We start from the raw sequence: 21,034 nt of genomic DNA on the forward strand, positions 1-21,034 counted from the left end.
AAGCTTAACTACAAATTATTAAACATTTCTGGAAATTTGAGACTTGGAAGGGAATCGTCATATTCTGCTACAGTGGGTATTTAAATGTAGATAAATCCTCATACCATAAGTATTTTGTGTTTAATTTTAAAATTTCCATTTCATATTACACAGTCATCTTCAAAGATCTTTGGATACAGGTCAATAAAATTTGTTTCTACCTGTTTACTATTTCATCCTAAACTTGTGGAAGAATTTCCTAAAATTATTTGAATATCCAGCATTTTAAAAAGGAAATTGGACATCTTTACAGTAAAATCTTAGATGAAAGTCTTACTGTGAGTCAACTTCGGAAGACACTGGAAATTTATGGTGGAGGCGAGGTCCCTTTCTTTGCTAAACAGCTGCATTGAAGTGTGAAATGCTATCTTCAATATACTTGTAATTGGCTGATGACTCAGAATAGTAAACTGAAGTTGCTCTTATACTAATGATGTTCCTCTAGTCTATTCTTTCTCTAGGAAGTGCAAATTTTATTAAAGATTTTTGTCTTTATGATGAATTTTGGCCACCAGTGTTATAATTACAATTATTGAGGGGAAAAAACATTAGAGAAGAGCAGTGCAGACTGAGGAAAATTAAAAGGAAACAGGAAAAAAACTTTAGCATTCATATTTTTTATAAAAATCATGTATTCAAGTAGTCTAGTGTACCAAAACTTTTTTAAAAAAGACAGGGGAAAAAACTTTACCGTGCATATTTTCTCCAAAAATTGTATGTTTAAACAGTTTTTTTTATGAAGTTATGGTAAATATGTTTTATGTTTAACAAATGTATCATTTACATTATAAAAGTTCTTATATATTACTTGTATATTATTGCATAAGTCTTGTTCGTGAGTTGAGTAAATCACATAGTATTATATATTAGTGTAATATCTTTTCTTATGTTTATCTATTATCTTGTCTGTCATTTTATAATATAACCAGCTATTTAAGTTTGCTAAATTAAGCAAAAAAAAAAAAAAAAAAAAAACTTAGATTGGTGTAGACTATATAAAAATTCAAAACATATCAAATAGCCCAGATGTGATAAAAATCATTATGAAAACACTGGCTCGTGGAAGGCTTGATTTTTTTAACATTTCACTTTTTTTTTTAAATTTTTATTTTTAACCACATTAAATTTATTGGAGGGATCCCGGAAAATTTTTTGCATAGGCGTCCAAGAGTTCTAGTTACGCCACTGATCAGAGCCCTTGTTTTTTGAAGGAGGCAGACAGAGATGCACATTTTGAAAGGCCTTGGCATCGATGAATCAATTATATAATTCAAGGGAAGGTCTTCTTTAACCAAATATGGATTTGATATTTTGATCAGAATATGTGATGCTGACTCTTGTTATAATATTGTATGAATGCTTATTGCAGCAAAAAATAAAGTTTGATCGTGAGCAATGTTTTGTTCTAAAACTTGCTAAAAGCAGTAGACATAATAAAGCAGCATCTGATTTGACAGAGTTTTTACTTCTTTCAAACTTATCTAGAAAATATCATTTGCAGCAGCTGAAAACTATAATACAGTAAAAAAAATCTCTGAAACTGAACAGAAATTGAATCAAGGTGAGATTATGTTAATTGATAAAGGCAAAGCAACTTCAGAGCAATGGGTATATAACCAATGGGAGGGATGCCTTTGGATGGCATCCCTCCCATTGCTATATTGTCCTGTAATTGCTATATTGTTAAGATGTTTACTGTCTTGTATAAACAAAAGGTTGGCAATAAGGGATGGCAAGGACTTTTTAAGGCAAGCTGGCTCATACCCATGTTACACATGGGAAAAACCATGAAAACTCCCATGCAGCAAGCCCATTCATTGGAATATGAGCCCAAGTTGAGCTACCAGTGTTGAGTGACTTTACCTCACCCACTGGTGGTATCTAAATCGAGGTCATTCAGTTTTATAAATAATGAGAAGGGTACTATTTCAGCAATAGAGAAAGCTGATGAAGATGTGTATGGTGGGGTAATTGCTATATTGTTAAGATGTTTACTGTCTTGTATAAGCAAAAGGTTGGCAATAAGATTGCTGTCTTATGCAAAGAACTAATACAAAGTCCGTTATCCATACATCAAACTATCAATTATCTTGACAGAAATTTATTGCAAAAGGGGAAAAGAATTAAATTCTGAAAGTAGTGCCTCGCTTTATATGTTTATACTTCATGCACGCACAGTACACATTTTTTCATAATGTTACGAAATGCCCAGCTGCAGTAGGATAGGTTTCCTGTAAAGCGGGGTTTGGGTTGCCAGATTTGGTATGAAATCGCCCATTTGGCGACATTCTATAGACGGAGCAAGAACATGCTAGAACGATTTCTTAACAGACTTAGACTTTTACTGAGAATGTTCTCGAAAGCAAATCAAAAGCTATATATACCCTGCCTGTACGAAGAGAAGACTAGTATCAGGAGTATGCTGAGTTCAGTAGTAGTGACTTGAGTTCAGAGATTAGCTTGAGAGCAATCAACTGAGTCAGGAGCTATACTTTAGTGCTTTGCTGTGAAACTGTCTTCACCATTATAGCTTGATAGTCTGAAGGCTGTGCTGCTGATTATTTCAGTGTGCTTATCGTATGTTATTTATTTTTTATGAGTGTAATGGGTCTTTGGAACTATGGAGCTATCTAGTGTAATACTGATGAATAAATTGTGTTTTGATTCTTCATTAATTGTTGTCATCAATCACTGCAAATCCACGAACATGTAGAATGCAACAATAATAAAGTATGTGACAGACAGTGCTTCTTAATTTCAGTCTGGCACTAAATTAACATTCTACAAAAGTTCATTGCTGATTTTACACCTACTGAATAACTTATATCTCTGACACCAACGTGAGAATAATTTTGTATTATTTGTGCTTTCATCACCATGTCATTGTCAACTCATAGCAGCTTGATAAATTACCCATATACAGATGTCTAAAGCATTCTTTTTTTTTAATATTAGCAAATGAATACCAAACACCATGGTAACCTTTTATGTTAATTGCTTGATGATGATTACAGACTTCAACGAAATGAACTGTGAAGCCTTGAGTGCATAGACAAATTTAAACAAGATTTATTTCCCTATGCAAAAAAATAGACTATATAAATGACATTGTAGGCTAAAAGATTACATTTAATGCTATCTGAGCTGGGGGAAAAAAAAAAAATCTGTTATTGAGATAAGCCTTATGTATATGAGAGAATTTATTTATTCAGGCTCAGATATAATTATAATAACTAACTAGATTAGTAATTCAATCTTAACTTCTGCAATCCATGACAGACGCAGGACACAATTTAGCAGATTACCATGTCTTTAGTTGCCAATCTCATGATACATTGCCAATAGTGCATATACTATCTAAGCATTGAGGTAGTAGTAGTAGTAAGTGTTACTGGCGCAAAACTCTAAAGGTTATCTGTGCTGAATACATGTCAGTTACTTCTTTATACAAATGAGGCTAAGACAAAACAGATGAACAGACAAGATTAAAACCATGGAAATGCATAAAATACAAAGAAGCTGAAAATGATGGATGCTAAGGTGAACTCTCTTAGCATGCAGGTGATTTGTACAGGTGTAAAATCCTAAAACATGAAATATGTTAAAAATTATATTCTTAAGATAACAAGATACAACATTAAAACAAAATCAAATTAAATAATAAAAACTCGACTCTTTCAGGTATTGAAATAAATTAGCATTCACCTTTTTCCCAATTAAACAGTAAAGAGGCAAGTCATATTCCTTAAAATGTTTCAAACGAAGCCTTTTAAAATATGGACACTTAACTAAAACATGATGAACTGAGATGACTGCCTCACAGTGGGAGCAAATTGGTTCACACTCTGCTTTTAGTAAACAGTCATGGGTAATTCGTGTGTGACCAATTCTAAGTCAAGTAAGTAGAACTTCCTCTTTCCGGTTCCTATTTGTATCCCAGTATTCAATTCCAGTTTTCCCACTTCTTAACTTATCTACTTGACCATCCCAGTGTTTCTGCCATTTATCTAATATTTTCTTGTTGACGACTTTCTTGATATCGTTAGGAGGGGCAGCGCAACTGTACATATCGATAATCGACTTTGCTTTTGCATCTGCTAGTTCATTACCTCTTATTCGTACATGCCCGGGTATCCAGCAGTACAAGATCTCATACCCACACTGCCTTAAATTTTAGATCGAGAATGATGATATTTATTATGGAAGGGTTCTGGGCATCACTAAATGCTTCTAATGCTTTTAAGGAACTACGCGAGTTGGTGTATATTACAAATTTTTTCTCACTTAAAGTGGATATGCATGAGAGCGCACAATAAACAGCAATCAATTCTGATGTAAGAATTGAGCAAGCGTCAGGCAATCGTCTGCCTACAATGTGGTCTCTAATAATAAAAGATATGCCAACATGTCCAGCTGCTTTTGATCCGTCAGTAAATACTGGAATATAACTACTGTAATTTTGCCTGTGCTCAAGAAAAAGCTGCCTGTACACCAACTCATTCAATTCTCTTTTCCCAAGATGTTGAAACTGAATATTTTCCCAAGGTGGCATTTCAAAATATTTTACTGCTTGGGTGCTCAACTGTGTCATTTGATATTCTTCAAGTAGTGAGAGAACCCTCAGCAGAAAGTAGGTACACAAGAAGGTCGAGCATTATGCAGATGCTCACACATATCATCCAACGGATCTGCCTTACAGGGATGGTCAAGTAGAATATCTTAAAATAGTAGCACAGAGACAACTGCTCACGCCTTAAATTTAGTGAAGGTTCATAGCAATCTACATATAGGCTTTGAACTGGAGAAGTTCTGAAAGCTCCAGAACAAATCTGCAATGCCTGATGGTGAACTGGATCTAGTCTTAATAGAACAGAAGGCCGTGCTGATCCATACACAACTGAACCGTAGTCCAATCTAGAGTCTACAAGTGCTCTGTAAATCTGAAGCATTGAGCCACGTTCTGCACCCCAGGTGATATTCGCCAACACCTTTAATATATTTAGTATCTTAAAAGACTTCTTCCTCAAATATTGAATGTATGGAAGGAAAGTCCGCCTTCGGTCAAATACCAACCCTAAAAATTTTATTTCATATATGACTGGAATTTGTGAGCTTTTGATATAAAACTCGGGCTCAGGATGGACACCTCGTTTGCTACAGAAATGTACACAAGCAGTCTTCTGTTCTGAAAATGCGAATCCATGATTTGAGGACCATGCCTGTATCCTGTTGAGAGCGATCTGCAATTGTCTCTGCACATGCCTCATATCTGCCCCTTGGCAACTTATCTGGAGATCGTCAACATATAAAGAGCCTGAGACACTTGCAGGAAGTTCCTTTAGAACAGAGTTTATTTTTAAACTGAAAAGTGTCATACTCAGAACACAGCCTTGAGGCACACCCTCTTCTTGTACAAAGACATCTGAAAGTACCGAGTGACCTTTTATTTGACAGGTCCTGGCCTTCAAGAAATTTCGGATAAAGATAGGCAGGTTGCCTCGCAAGCCACTAGTGTGTATGTCACGCAAAATACCGTATCTTATCATAAGCTTTTTCTACATCGAAGAAGACAGAAACCAGGTGGTTTCTTCTGACAAAGGCTTTAACGAATAGAGGTTTCCAGAAGGAGCATATTGTCGATGGTAGTTCTGCCTCTATGGAAACCACTCTGATATGGGGAGATAATGCTGTTTTTTTCAAGGTAATATACTAGACGGTGGTTAATCATTTTTCCAAACAGTTTGCAAAGACAACTGATAAGAGCTATTGACCGGTAGTAGGAAGAATTTTTCGGATCTTTTCCTGGCTTTCCTATGGGTATAACTATAGCTCTCTTCCAGGCACTAGGAAAGGTGTGCTTCTTCCACACTTGATTATGAAGAGCAAAAAGGGCAGTCAGTGACTTAAAGGAAAGATGCTTCAGCATTTCATAGCTTATACCATGTGGACACGGACTAGATTTATGAGTATGGGAGAAAGCTCTCTTTAGCTCAAACATGCCGAAATCACCATTATAGGGTTCCAAGTTAGAAGAATTGAAACGGATGGGTAACTTCTCGGACTGACGCTTAAAAGAAATAAATGCTGGTGGGTAATTACTGCCACTGCCAATGGCAGCAAAGGTCTCACCGATGGCATTTGCTATTTCAGCAGTGTTGCTAATCATCCGGCCATCTTTTTCCAGAAGAGAGAGTGAATGGTCTTTATATATCCCACATCCCTTTCTAACCCTTTCCCAAATTCTTTTGCTTGGTGTACAGGATGTTATTGATGACACATAGGCGATCCAAGAATCCCTCTGGCTCTGCCGTCTTACTCGTCTTGCATTTGCTTTAGCTTTCTTGAAGGCAATAAGATTTAACGAAGTGAGGTACATACGAAAGACTTCCCAAGCTTTTCTCTGTTGTCTCAGTGATTCCTGGCAATGGCGGTTCCTCCATGGTTTTGAGTATTTCCGAAGACTTGTAGATGTGAGAGGTATAGAAATCGTAGCTGTCTGAATGATTGTATGTGTAATAATTTCCACTGCTTCATCGATGAGCCCATTGTTCACCATTTGCTCACTGATTTCGGAAAGTGACAAGAAAAGTTCCCAGTCAGCTCTATCTAAAATGAAGCGAGCAGGTCTCGGACTGGATGAGTCCCCAAACCCTGTAAACGACACGAATACAGGAAAGTGGTCGCTATCTAAGGGATCGTTTCCAACACTAAAAGAACACAGTGGCAGGAGTGAAAGTGAACAGATGGCAAGATCAATGGCGTGAAAGGTCGTAGTTGGCTGATGGAAATAAGTTGATTGACCATTATTAAGCAAACATACTGAATGATCTTCAATTAGCTTCTGAATCTGTCTACCTTGTGCATTAAGATCTTTACTTCCCCAATAAGGGCTGTGAGCATTGAAGTCTCCTAGAAGTACAAAAGTTTCAGGTAGCTGTTCTATGAGATCATCCAAATCTTGTTGCTCAATGTGTTCATTCGGAGGCAAGTAAATGGAACAGAACTGAAATTAAAATACAAAAATTAATTTGTATAGCGACAGCTTGGAGGCATGTGATTAAAAGAACAGTACTTGATGGGTAGTCAAGTGAAGTGAAAACACCAACAATTCCACTGACACATTCACCATTCGGATTATCTTTCCTTGCCAGCGCACATCTCCGAAGCTTTGCATGTTCTTCTTGTTTTAACATTGTTTCCTGTAGTGCAAAGCCCACAGGCTGATGAACATCGATCATCTCCTTGATGTTACTAAGATTTTGGTGGAAACCGCGACAGTTCCAAGATATAAAACTAGTCATTATGTCTGATGTTTGTTTTTGCAGTGCTGTTTCTTAGTTTTCCGCAGGAGGAGATTTTTTTTTTGAATTTCTAGGCCTCTTCAGTTTCCATATTATCTGAGTCAAAAGATTCTGACATCATATCTTCTACAGAACTACTATTCTGATTATCAACTTTATTAGTGCTTTTTTGAGAGATATTTTTCTGTTTGGTTTGAACTACCGTTTCCTTCCTCTGTATCGAATGAGTTGGTTTAATTTTACTTGCACTGCTTTGGGTTTTTAATGACGGAATGTTGGGTGCACTAATAGATGTCTGGGTTGCAATAGATCTTGTTCATTTTACTGCACTGGCAAAACTTGTATTTGGGTGCAGTTGGGAACTTTCCACTATCCTCCTAGCTTTAACATACAAAATGTTTCTATTCACTTTAGTTGTCTGAACTTCCTTCTCCAGTTTCCCTTTTGGACATGAACGAGAAAAAGCTGGGTGCTCACCCTTGCAGTTAATACACAATGGCACAGCGGTGCGCTTATCACTATCGTGACCAACCATCAAGCACCGAGCGCACGTAAGGTTGCCACGGCAGGACGTCTTAGAGTAACCAACCGTCAAGCACCGAGCACACGTAAGGTTGCCACGACAGGATGTCTTAGAGTGACCAAAACGCTGGCATTGGAAACATCGCATGGGGTTAGGAATATATGGTCTTACAGGGCAGCTTAAATATTTGAAGGTCAGGATCACGTGTTTCGTGTCAGTCAACTGACCTTCCTTACGCATCTTGATCCGCCTAGCACCACAAACGTTTTGGTCAGCTTACTCGGAAGCCAACTCTTCTTCTGAAACACACAGAAGGTCAATTTCTGAGATCACACACCTCTAAAAAAATTCAATTTTATGCGCTGACACAGTTATAGCAACATGTCCAAGTTTGGTTTGTGACAAAAGGGAAGCAGACTGAGTTGCCGAAACAGTATGTATAAGCAGGTCTCTGGAACGGAGATGCTTTATGTTCTTTGGTTCACCTATGCAAGAATGGATATATTTGCTTACTACGAAAGGGAACATCTTTTGCAATTCGCCAGAAGGACTCGAGACTACAAGGAAGCGTGGACTATCAGTAACTACTTTGGCATTTGCATTGGTACGTATTTTCTTAGTAAGAGATTTATCAATTACCTGTATACTTTGGTCTTTTCGTTTGTTTTGATAAGAAACATAGAAGCCATATTTAAGAAAGAAAATATTCGGGTCCGATGGCCCCACCCACCACGGAGCCCAACAAGGGAACACAGATTCTTGTGTTAGGGCTAGCCAGACCTATACGCAAACTGAAGCCCAACAGTCGGCTTTCCCGAAAGCAGGTACTCATTAGAGCTTATCCCCAAGCCACTGACACAAGGACTAGTGACCAGACGATTGATACCTGTGAGGATGAATAAGGTGCCTCTCGTTTAGCTGAAGCAGAGGCCAAAGCAGTGTGTTGGGGACAGTACCTTGCCCCTCAACTACCAGGACCCTCCTTTCGAGCGACACGGGTCTCCACGCACAGCAAACACGTGGGCAGTTTTCTCGCCACTCGAAAACTAGAAACAATAGCTGTTTTAGCTTCTCGTGACGAGCCCCAACCTCCAAAGAGGAAAACCACAAGGGAGAATGGAAGGGGAAAAAGGTATCAGGACAGAAGAGAGGAGACGGAAAAGAGGATAGATCACTGGGGCTCCAGAATCGTGACACCCGTCTCACCAAGAAGATGATTCCCTGAAGGGCTAGGGTACCTCGAGATTGCCACACCCGTACTCACGAAAGTGAGCCCCTGAGTGGCTAAGCATTGAGGTAATGAGCTAAAATGAGACACTACTTGAAATCTGTAGTATGGTTTTAAATGCTGTAGTATGGTTCTAAATGCTATGGATGATGAAGAAAGTGTCAAAGAGCTTGCTGAGAGTGAAAAAATGTCAACTGGCAATTTACTGGTAATTCTCGACTTGGCAATTGCCGGACTTGAACAATGGAGCAAAGGAACTTTGTAACTGAATAAGAAATTTTGTGACGCAACACTTTATACTGAAAGAAATGTTTAATAAAGAAAAAAAAAAAAACACTGAGATTTTTTTGGAAAATTTTAAATCTTTTAAAATTATAAATACTTCACTGCTGCATAAACTACTATTTCATATCTTTAATTTTATAATTTCTACATGTCACCTTACAAGATTTAAACTAATGATAAAAATCCAGAAAACTCCAAAATTTGGAGCCGCTGAAGTCAAAATAAATCTGGATCTCAGACTTTGTATTTTGCTTATGGGTACAGTTGATTGTATAGATCAAATGGCAAACATGTATGAGAAACAAAATGTATGAAATGGTGGGGAAAGGTTTTCATTAAACTGCTAACGATATCAGTCATAATGCCCTCATTTTGATGAAATCAGTTGCCACAATACCCAATTTGTTGAGTTTCATCTTATTGTTGAAAGATGTCTCAAAACCAGAAAGAATACATACTTCCATTACAAAAGGCCAATTCAAAGGAAGTCAAAAAATAAATAAATAAAAAAAGATTTCTTCTGAATATAGATTAGATGCTGAAAGCAGAAACAAATGTGCTAGATGGATGAATGGATGAAACATGAACTATAGTTTGAAAATACGCAATATATCATTATGCAAGAAGTGCTTTGCCCCATATAGTACTTAAATGCATTGCTATAATAAAGAAATCTTCATAAGTTTTTTTAAACATATTGTATATATATATATATGTATGTATGCGTGTATGTGTGTCAAAGAAATTCAGAATATTTTCTCAGTGAAGCACAGATTTTTCATAGAAAATTCAGTAACTAGCGAGTAGATATACTCACTAGTTACTTAATTTTCAATGAGATCTGACATACTAACTTGTATAATGAATTCTCATAAATTTAAAATCAGATAATTTGAAGATCCAGTGAGTTTGGACAGAAAATAAACTCCCAAATCTCACTGAGAAGAAATAATTTCTAAAAAAGTTTTGACACTTTGATCAGTTTTAGCTAGTCTCTACTGCTTGAATTTATAATAAGTCTAGGTTAGATTTATAAATAAAGGAACCTTAACCCGTGAATCTTGAAGTGAAATTTCAGTACATTCTAAATTATATTAACTGTGAGATCAGAAGCTCCACATTACAATTTACAAATGAACTGAAAACTTTAAAAGTAATTACAAATATTTCACTTACGGAGATACATCAACTTCTAAATACTTTTCGTCTTGTCCAAGAAAGAAAGCTTCCACAACTGTAAATAAACATCTAAGACTATATATACATATTAAATAACATAGACTTCTAGATCAGAGCATAAAATGTAACAACTAACATGCAATTAATGAGAAATATTAGCACATTTATTTTAAATCAAAACTGATACTCTGAAGATTATCTAAATAATGTGTTTAGGCAATATATCAAACTAGTAAAACCCCGATTCTCTAATGAATCGAATAAATAAATGCATGAAACTGTATGCTATGGTATGATTTGCATAGATATGAGAAAGAGAAAATCAAAAAGTAGAGAATAAACAAACTTTATTTGTAAATACATTTGAGATTTGGCAATAAGGTTAAATGAAGATTAAATTAAATAATATTAAATATAGTAAATGAAAGTAGAAAAATTATTTTATTGTTTTATTCTTCAAAATAGCAGCACAACAATGAGCAGTAAAGTTAACAAAATTAACCAGGAACATTTATCAAAAACTTCACTGTACAGAATGTTTGAGGTAAAAACATTGTAAAATTCAGATAGCCCTCCTACAACAGGGCATCCTGTAACACGTTTTCGCTATAACATGATTCATAAATTGCAAGAACCCTCCTGACAAGAAAATTGCCCAAGCAATCTGAAAAAATTTAACGAATTCTGCACGAAGATTTTTCATGTTGAGCAAAGCACCCCTATAGTCATTTAACACTTAAGATTCCTTGTTTTGTAAGTTCTGTCAGTTTTCGTTCAAGATCCGGTACCAATAAGAACAAATGTCCTCAGGGAGATGAACCACATGGTGGAGAGCGACCGTTGAATTCTTAACAGGTAACAGAGGAAAATCTTTTCCTTCCATGACCTTCAAAGCATAATAGCACAACAGAAACAATACCCAGTCTCAAGAGAACACAATCACCAGATAATAATAAAGAAACCTCACTATAGCAGAAAGTGAACAACATGAGGTCACAATAAGTGATCTAAAAATGCATAAAGTGCACACTCGGCTTCCAAAATTCTAATCCTCATATCTGTGGCCTGAAAATAAAAGTGTCTCACCCTGCTGGTTGGCAGTCTGCATCTAGCCACGGTGTGTTAAAGAATAACTTTTACATCTTTAAGACATTAAGTTTCAGTTATAAAACATGTCGAATAAAGACAAAAAAAAAAAAAAAAAAAAGTTTGAGAGGAAATTTCTTTCTGTAGAAGTAAAGATACAAATTTTGGATCATCTTTTAAAAGGAGAAAAGGTATCTCACATTGGAAGAAGTTGTAATTTGAATGAAGCAACAGTCCAGACTATTAAGAAAAATGAAAAAGAAATAAGAAGTGCAGTTGCTGCAGGATCTCCGACATCCGCAAAACGTGCAGTTCGCCGATGGGCGCCAATAATTGAGAAGATGGAAAAGGCTCTCAGCATTTGGATTGATGATAGCTGTCAAAGAAAAATTATGTCGGATGTTAATATCATTAAACAAAAAGCACTCACAAATTTCAAGCACCTTAAAGAACACGGAGGATCCTCCGTCAAGCCAGATTTTTCTGGCAAGTAAACGTTGGTTCGGAAATTTCAAAAAGCGTCTTGCAGTTCATAGTATAAGGAATTCAAGGAGAATTTGCATCCGCTGAATATGAAACTGCTAGAACATTGATTGTGAAGCTAAAGATTGGCTTTTAAATTGTTTTGTGCCAGATGATAAATGTTATTTAAGGCAGAAAAATTGAGCTTCAAGGCACTATTATTATTAGATAATGCTCCATGTCAACCACAAGATTTGAATCATTCCAACATCTAATACTGTGCTTACCACCTAAACTACTTAGTTACTCCAACCATTGTATCACGGTATTATACCTTTTAAACATATTACATAAGAAGAGAATTACAGTGGATTTTAGAACTAACCAATTCAAAATCAATTAATGTAATGAAAGCTTGGAACACGTTTTCAATCAAGCATTGCACTAACATCATATCTTTGTCTCTGAAAGAACTGAAAGCATCAATGTTAAATGCATGTTAGAAGAAGATATGGCCCTCTTCAGCTGAAATAGACTGTCTAGCTCCATATAGAGAAATTTACATTGGCCTGGTAGGAACTAGTAGAAAAGTAAAATTACAGATTTTTCAAAGAAAGAAGAAAATACTAGAACTTTAATTGAAGAAAGAAATTTTGAAAGTGAAAGTGATCTCATTCCACCGAAAAAACGTTCTCGGTTGATTATACTGAGCAGTAACAATGAAGAAAATTAAACTAAACTTGGCTTCAGTTAAAGTATGTAATATTTTTTTGTTTTGTGTTGTTTATACATATATGTGTTTAATAAAAATTAAGTTGTTTATGTAGAATTAACAAATATTTGATTTTAATAAGTTTTCGGAATATAAGCCCCCATTTTATACGGGGATCTCATACAACATGGTTTCACATAACACGGCATTTTCTAGGAACCTAACTACCGTGTTGTACAAGGATTGCCTATATTAATAAACATTCAGCAGCTGAGAGCACCTGTTGCACACATTTTTTTTTCTCTTCGCCTCTTCTGATACAAGCTATATAAATAATTATTAAAGAATAAATTTGAAATACTGTTTATTATTTAACAACAGCATTCAATTTAATAAAATTCTCTGAACAGTTTCAGTTTCTATGCAATATTTCAAGAAAGTGTATATGGCTTATTAGCAGTTTTCTACAACACTAGGTAAAATTCAGCCAACTCTTCTTAGTAGTTAGAAGTCTCAGTGAAAATTGGTTGACTTAAAACCTGTTTCCCATTATTTTGATACACATGGTATGGTAATTGTTGAACATTTAAAATACCGTGGTTCGAAAAACAAACATTTATTACAGAGCAGTACGCAAAGATACATGCAGAGAGCGAAGAAGTTTACAGAGGTCATATATATTACTTAATAACAGATCACGTTTTAACAAATCATAAACAAGGCACAATAAACAAACAGTCAAAAATAACATAAAGAAAATATAAACAAATAGAATGGGATTATTTCATTTTCAGAATACATCGGACCTGACAGAAAGCTAATGCATCGGACGTGACAAAAAGCTATACTTCTTTTTAACCAAAAAGAATATGATTACAAATATCTCAACACTCCCCCTTAATTGCACATTATAGAAAAGACAGAAGAATGACACATTTTTTAAACAGCTTAATGACAATAGTTCATAGAATTTTGTTTTGGACAGAGCCTTAGTTAACATATCTGCGATTTGTAAACTTGATTGCACATATTCAATTTTAATATTATTTTCTTTAACAGTCTTACGAGTGAACTTTAATTTTATATCTATATGTTTCAACCTACCTGAAAAGTTTTCATTAACAATACTTTTAATACATGACTGGTTATCTTCAAAAATATAAACATTTTTAACACTGGAAATTACATTTACTATATTTTTTTATCCTGAATACCTTTGCATAAAGCAATTATTTCAGCTTCTGTTAATGAAAGTGCAATACACTTTTGCTTGTTACATCACCACATAATAGGACAGTTTGAAAACATTATAAAGTAACCAGTAATTGATTTCCTATCATGAGTAATCTCCAGCCCCCAATCTGCATCTACATACAAACAGAAGTTTGCTCCTTCCAAATCATCCTTTTTGTATATATATTTTTAATTTAAGGTGATTTTCAAGTACCTAAGAATTTCCTTTAGAACTCTCTTCCTTTTTCTCACTAGGCAACATCAGTAGGATGCTCCTGCAATTGGCTTAAGCAATTCACCGCAAATAAAATATCTGGCCTTGTGTAATACGAGGGCTGTTCAGAAAGTATTGAGACTGAGTTTATTATGAAATCAGGTTTTTGAGTCAATCTTCTTCGAAATATGCTCCATTGGCAGTAACACACTTGGCCCAACAATATTTCCAGTCCTCAAAACATTTCTGGAACTCCGACTTTGGGATGGATGGCCTGAAGCTTCTGCGTCGAATTCTGTTTTATGGTCTCAATGTCCTTTTAAGGTGTTCTTGATCTTGGGAAAGAGGAGGAAATCTGGAGGTGACATGTCCGGCGAGTACGGAGGATGTGCTACTTGGATTGTTCTGTGTTTTGCTAGGAACTGCTGCACAAGATTGCTGGTGTGCGCTGAGGCTCTGTCATGATGAAGCATCCAACGACAGGACGCTCACAGCACCAGTCGTTTTCTGCGAACAACCTCTCTTAACCTTTTGAGGCCGGTGCTTTGGTAGCAGTAAAAGCTACCAAAGGATGGGAAATCTTGAACTGAATGCTTTCCCCCCTTTAAGAAATCACCTCGTATTTGCAACAAGGATTCTCATGTGTAGTTTAATGGATTCTCAGAGGGGTGTATCTATGTTGCAAAAGAAAGACCTTTGAAAGAGATAAGTAATTAAAACCCCAGGGACATCAAATTTGACACTTCACCCCACTTTTCAGCCTAGAAAATGGGGGGAAAAGACATGGCCACTAAAGTGGACAACCCCGTCTTTTCAAAGAGAGGACTCTATGGCCACAATAATGGCCATCCCGTCTTCAAAAGGTTAATCTCATTATGACGTTCAAGAGAAATTCCTTGTTCACTGTCTGGCCCTGGGGAGCGTACTCATGATGAACAATTCCATCTGCATCGAAAAACAAAAGCAACATGACTTTGATCTGGCTTCGCACCTGCCGAGCTTTCTTTGGCTGAGGAGACCTGGGGCTTTTCCATTGTGACGATTCCTGCTTTGTTTCGGGATCGTATCCGTAAATCCACGACTCATCCCCAGTGACGATGAGCTTCATGAACTCCGGATTCTTGCTTGCACTTTGAAACAAATAAGATGAGATTGCCAGTCGTTGGAATTGCTGATCCTCAGTGAGGAGACGCAACACAAGCTTTGCAGAAACTCGGCGCATGTTCAAGTCCTTTCTCAAAATTTCATCACATGATCCTATGGAAATGCCACACTCCTGTGCAATTTCTTGGACTGTTAAATAACGATCAGAGTGCACCACAGCCTGCACTTGTACAATCTTGTCCTCATTGCGAGGGGTGGACAGGCATCGAGAATGGGGATCACCGTCCATTCATTTCCAACCCTCCTTGAATCGCCGGAACTACTTGAAAACCCAAGCACGACTCATCGCCTCATCTTCAAATGCTATTTTCATCACCTCGTAGGTATCGGTGCTCGTTTTCTCGAGCTTAAAGCAAAAATTGATACAGATTCGCTGCTCCGCGTTTTCAACGAACGCATGCAAACACTCCACATGAAGGAAGTCAGTGTGACTAAACAGCGTGCTTTACAGACCTGCCGATTTTTTTGAAACATGTGCATGCATGATGCGCACAGTCCCACCGCTAGAGGTTTTCTGGAATAAATATAATAAATTCAGTCTCAATACTTTCTGAACAGCCCTCGTATATGCTCAGTAAAGTATATATCCAATTAATTCTTTCTATGGGCCATGAAATGCATTTTCTCTCTGAAAATCAGCTGCTGTAGATTTTGGTTCAATGGGAGTTTGGGCAGTTTTACAATCAGACATTTTAAATTTATCAAGTAATTTTTCAATACATGGTTTCTGATCTAAATATAAACAAATGGACTCAAACTTCAGTCTAATGCCTAAAAATTCTGAGACAATTTTAGATTTTGACATTTGAAATTCTTTAGATAACAATGATATTATAATACTTGTTTCTTTTCATCTGAACCTGCAATTAATAAGTTATCCACATAAAGAGGCATAATTACTTTCTTACAATTTAGATTTCTGATGAAAATACATGGTTCAGAGTCCAATTGCTTAAAATCTAATTTAATAACAAAATTAAGAAATTTCTCACACCATTGTTAAGGAGATTGTTTAAGACCATATAAACTCTTTTTAAGTTTACATTTCTTACCACTCATATCATCATATCCTTTTGGCTAGTCCATGTAGATGGTTTCATTTCACTTACCGTTTAAGAAAGCTGTCTTGACATCTAAAGTAAGCTTGTAAACCTTTATTATTGATAATTACCAGGATTTAATGGAAAGAGCACATACTAATTACTGGAGAAAACATGTCTGTATAGTCTATACCTTCCTTTTGCATGAAGCCACGAGCAACAAGCCTGGCTTTATAAGTTCCATCTCGTTTTTTTCATAGAACCCATTTGCAGGAAATGGCTCTTTTATCAGGGGGTAAATTTTGTAGATCCCAGACGTCGTTATCTTTCGTAGATTTCATTTCCTCGCCCATAGCTCTTTTCAGAGCAATACGCAGAGATACATGCAGAGAGTGAAAAAGTTTACAGAAGTCATATATAAATATAACTTTACAACAGATCATGCTTTAACAAATAGAATGGGATTATTTCAGAATACATCGGACCTCGCAGAAAGCTAATGCATCGGATGTGACAGAAAGCTATACTTCTTTTTAACCAATAAGAATGCGATTACAAATATCTCTACAGTAATAACAAAGCTTTTCAAGTTGTCACTTACATTAAAGCATCGCTCTTTCAAAGCTCCATGGTACCTTCACTATTTTCTATAAAAACATTTCACTTATTTAAAGAACTCAGCTTATTATGTCATTTAAATTTATACTTTTATTTGCAAACCAAGCAAAATCATTCAAATTCAAAAACTAATGAGCCCAACAGGCTTGGACAAAATAATCAAGAATGCCAAAAGTTCTTTAATTTCTTCCATGCTAAAGTATTCCACAGAGCTCTATGGAATTGCACTTTAAAGAATGAAATCTAGTTCTTTTTCCAGAGCTGGCACCACAGCCAGTACAACCAGTGCAGTGACACTGGGCTGCAGAAATTAGGGGTGGCAAAATTTAGATAGTTTGCGGAGGTTTCATGTTTTAGTGCCGAATTCAGGCTTAAAAAATTTCAAATTAGCGATCTGTAAGAAAACGATTTCCAGATTGTAGGCACTTGTGCGAGTGATTTGCGATCTCACATTTTCTAATTGCTAATTCGTGATTTTCACGGACGAATTTCTCACTTACACGGATGGCGCACTCGACTTTTATCGAATTTAACGCCTTTAAATGGTAATTTGCTTACTTCAAAGTTTCTTAAGGGTATACAACATATGAAACCCGTGTAACAATAGGTTAAGTTAGATTCCGACCCATATTTCGTTTAACAATATTGCATACAGCTCCATTTCCCCCCTGGTTTCGAACTTCCTTTTTTTCCCGGAAAATAAATTCCTATGACATTTCTTTGCACGATTACTAAGCTTGATAACATTTGATCCAGTAGTTTTCCTTTTATGATCGTTTCAATGTGGAACTTTAATTATAACCTAAATTTTAACTTGAAGCTATGCGTTATATGTATACCATGCGTAAATTTTTCGCTTTTATGGAAAAATAAAGAATCAAAGCAAATATACTTAGGATAATGAACCAAAACTGAAAAAATTTCCCCTCCCTCCGAAAATCAAATATTGAAACTTCGACCTTGAATTTATTGGGTTACCGAAATATTTAATTTGACTTATCTTCTAAGTCCTAGTTACGACAACAATTTCGTCAAAAATTCCGAATTACTAAAGCTGAAGTAAAAGATTTAGTATATATTCACTGTATGTTAATAAAGTAATCAGAGTGTAATAAAAATAGATTACAGAATTTACGCTGATGCAACTTTTTGTCTGACTGTACAACATGTAATAGAAGAGAAGGCTTGTAGAGATCTGTTTTTGACATGCCTCTAAAAGTAGATGTCATTCTCCTTTTGTCTCTTCAATGTCAAAAACAATCCTTTGAGAGGCACTTTCAGTTTTTGGGAAAGAAAAAAATCACAAGAAGGCAAATTTGAAGAACACGCAGGACGATTGAGTACATATACTTATTTTATTTCGGAACACAAGCGGTTCTCTGATTGGTTATTGAATAATGAAAAGATGCATCGTCATGCAATAAAAAACATTTGGAACACATTTTCTGACTAAATAACTTAAAATTAAAAGTCATTTGCTTAATTCACAGCCATTTACAAGCCAACTACTGATGCGATTGCAGAATCATTTTGATACCTGAGTTTGTAAGACAAACCTAACATCACTGGATTTAAACACTTCTTTAATCTTCCGAGAACATTCCTTCTTTAGCTCATATTCCAAGAATATTAAGTGAGTAAAATTATTTCAAAAGAAATTGAATATTCATTTGCACTACAGCTAGGTAGTTTAGTAAAGAGTTAACAAAACTTAAATTATGCTTTTTGTGTCTAAGAATACAATAATATTTTTAATATTTACAAATAAAATATTAAATTGGAGATTTAATTGGAGCCTCACCAGTTGCCTAGCATTTGAAGATTGGGTTGATTTTTACATTATGGTAACTTGGCGATTTTTTGGCGACCAACTCTCCTACAGCAACCCTCTATTTTTTTTTCCCGCCGCCATTTTGTCTTCACGAAGTAAAGACATGTTTCTTTTCTTTTTATCTACTGAACACTTCTTCCAACAATCTACTAGCCGAATTACACTTATGCTAGAAATTTTATCTAACAAAACTGCTTCATCATGACAAATATTCACTGCAAAATTGGGAAAAAGTGCACAATACCATACTCCTTACGCGTTTTTCAAAATAACACATACACATAAACCATGTACACACCGACTTATTTTTACTTAAAAAAACATCCCAGAATTACACAAAAATGGCATTGTGCACACTCTTCACTATATCCATGTACACTGCTTTTTTCTCATAAATTAGAAAAATTTCACGAAAATACATGACAATTTTCTGAATCTTTAAACCCGGTAAAAAGAACATATATGAAATTACCTGATCACGAAAAAGTTTATACCCTTTCCAAATATGAACATTTCCACATATAAAATAAATAAAATATCCAAAAACTTTTACCTCTAAATCATCTATTATATTATACACGTCACCAACGAATTCATACCGCCAGCATTACAAATACTTAGTGTCAAATATTTAAATTATTTCCATGCACGTTTACTTCAACTTAAACGCATACCAAATTCCTACAAACATAAAATTCACAAAATAACTATCATTTAATTAAAATATCACTAAACCATGTACGTGTCGACTTATTTTTACTTAAAAAAACATCCCAGAATTGCACAAAATGGCATTGCGCACACTCTTCACTATATCCATGTACACTGCTATTTTCTCATAAATTAGAAAAATTTCACGAAAATGCATAACAATGTTCTGAATCTTTAAACCCGGAAAAAAGAACATATATGAAATTACCTGATCGCCAAAAAGTACATACCCTTTCCAAATATGAACATTCCCCGTATAAAATAAATAAAATATCCAAAAACTTTTACCTCTACATTATCTATTATATTACAAACGTCACTAACTAATTCATACCTTTACTTCATTACTAATGGTTACAAATACTTAGTGTCAAATATTTAAATTATTTCCATGCACGTTTACGCAAATTACTTTACTTCCACCTTACATTTAGAACAGTGCATAAAAATAATATCCTCAAATAATTAAAAATACTAACTTACCTATTATTCTTCAGAATCTTGATTACGTGTCCGATAAAGTTTTCTTATTTCTGTTTCAGGATCTTTAAAATCATACTTATAGTTCACACCAAGGTACCAGGTAAAATAAATAACTTAATAAAACATCTTTACTTCTATCTCGCACAACCTCAAAGAAACACTTATTACTACTCCTTTCAATTCCACTAAATACCCATTTCGAATTCACTTTAGTTAGGGCCATGGGATCCAAACATTAACGAACACTGTTTCACACAACACAGAATAAAGGCAAATACAAAATTTCCAGATTTCTTCCCGATTTCCCCCCTTTTCCGATTAAAGAACCGTAATTCGTCCATTAATATCACATGATCTCTCATTTCCCTCACACAAAATAATGCGTAATCGGAACTGAGTACTGCTCACATTATTACCAAAGTCCCAGGTAGTAACCTTTATCGCCTCCAAAATGTCGCTAAACTACCAGTTACCATATTGTAAAGATCAGCCGAAGATTGTTAAATACTAATTGTTTGTTGCGAAGTCAAACCCAGGCTGCATGGTTGGTTTTCGTAGTTTTCTAGGTTGTCTTTACAAAGGTTCTCTATGAAAGCATCTTAATCAAATAGCTCCCATGTTCTTTCTATGTTCAAATAACCAATTAACATAGCTTAAGCACGATTTCCAAGTGAAGTTACTAGCAAAACCCGAATACTCATTAAAAATCATGTAATTTGCCAATCAAGAGTAACATGAAAGATACGGCGCCAATAATTGAATTGCTGTTATGGTATGCAGTTTCTAAACTTAGATGGTCATTCCTTAATTAAATAGCCCATCAGCGGCCGAGCGGTAAAGACGCTAAATACTGATAGTTCGGTCCGAGGTTCGAATCCCGCGAACGGGCTGGCCGTATGGGCGTTTTCGTGGTTTTGCCCATTTG

The 21,034-nt window shown here is 35.5% G+C and overlaps 1 protein-coding gene across 1 annotated transcript in view; it reads right to left on the reverse strand.

Annotated features, from left to right (window-relative positions):
- LOC118203837 (UPF0462 protein C4orf33 homolog) overlaps positions 1-21,034 on the reverse strand; it is a 61,414-nt gene that overhangs the window by 22,876 nt on the left and 17,504 nt on the right. Inside the window, exon 3 of the mRNA XM_085807090.1 lies at positions 10,553-10,610. Within this exon, the coding sequence (XP_085663216.1) occupies positions 10,553-10,610 (58 nt within the window). The remainder of the gene's footprint in view (positions 1-10,552; positions 10,611-21,034) is intronic.

Source organism: Stegodyphus dumicola, chromosome X1 (genome assembly GCF_044657685.1).
Source record: "Stegodyphus dumicola isolate Sdum_Otavi_A_Nest chromosome X1, ASM4465768v1".
Classification (NCBI taxonomy): domain Eukaryota; kingdom Metazoa; phylum Arthropoda; class Arachnida; order Araneae; family Eresidae; genus Stegodyphus; species Stegodyphus dumicola.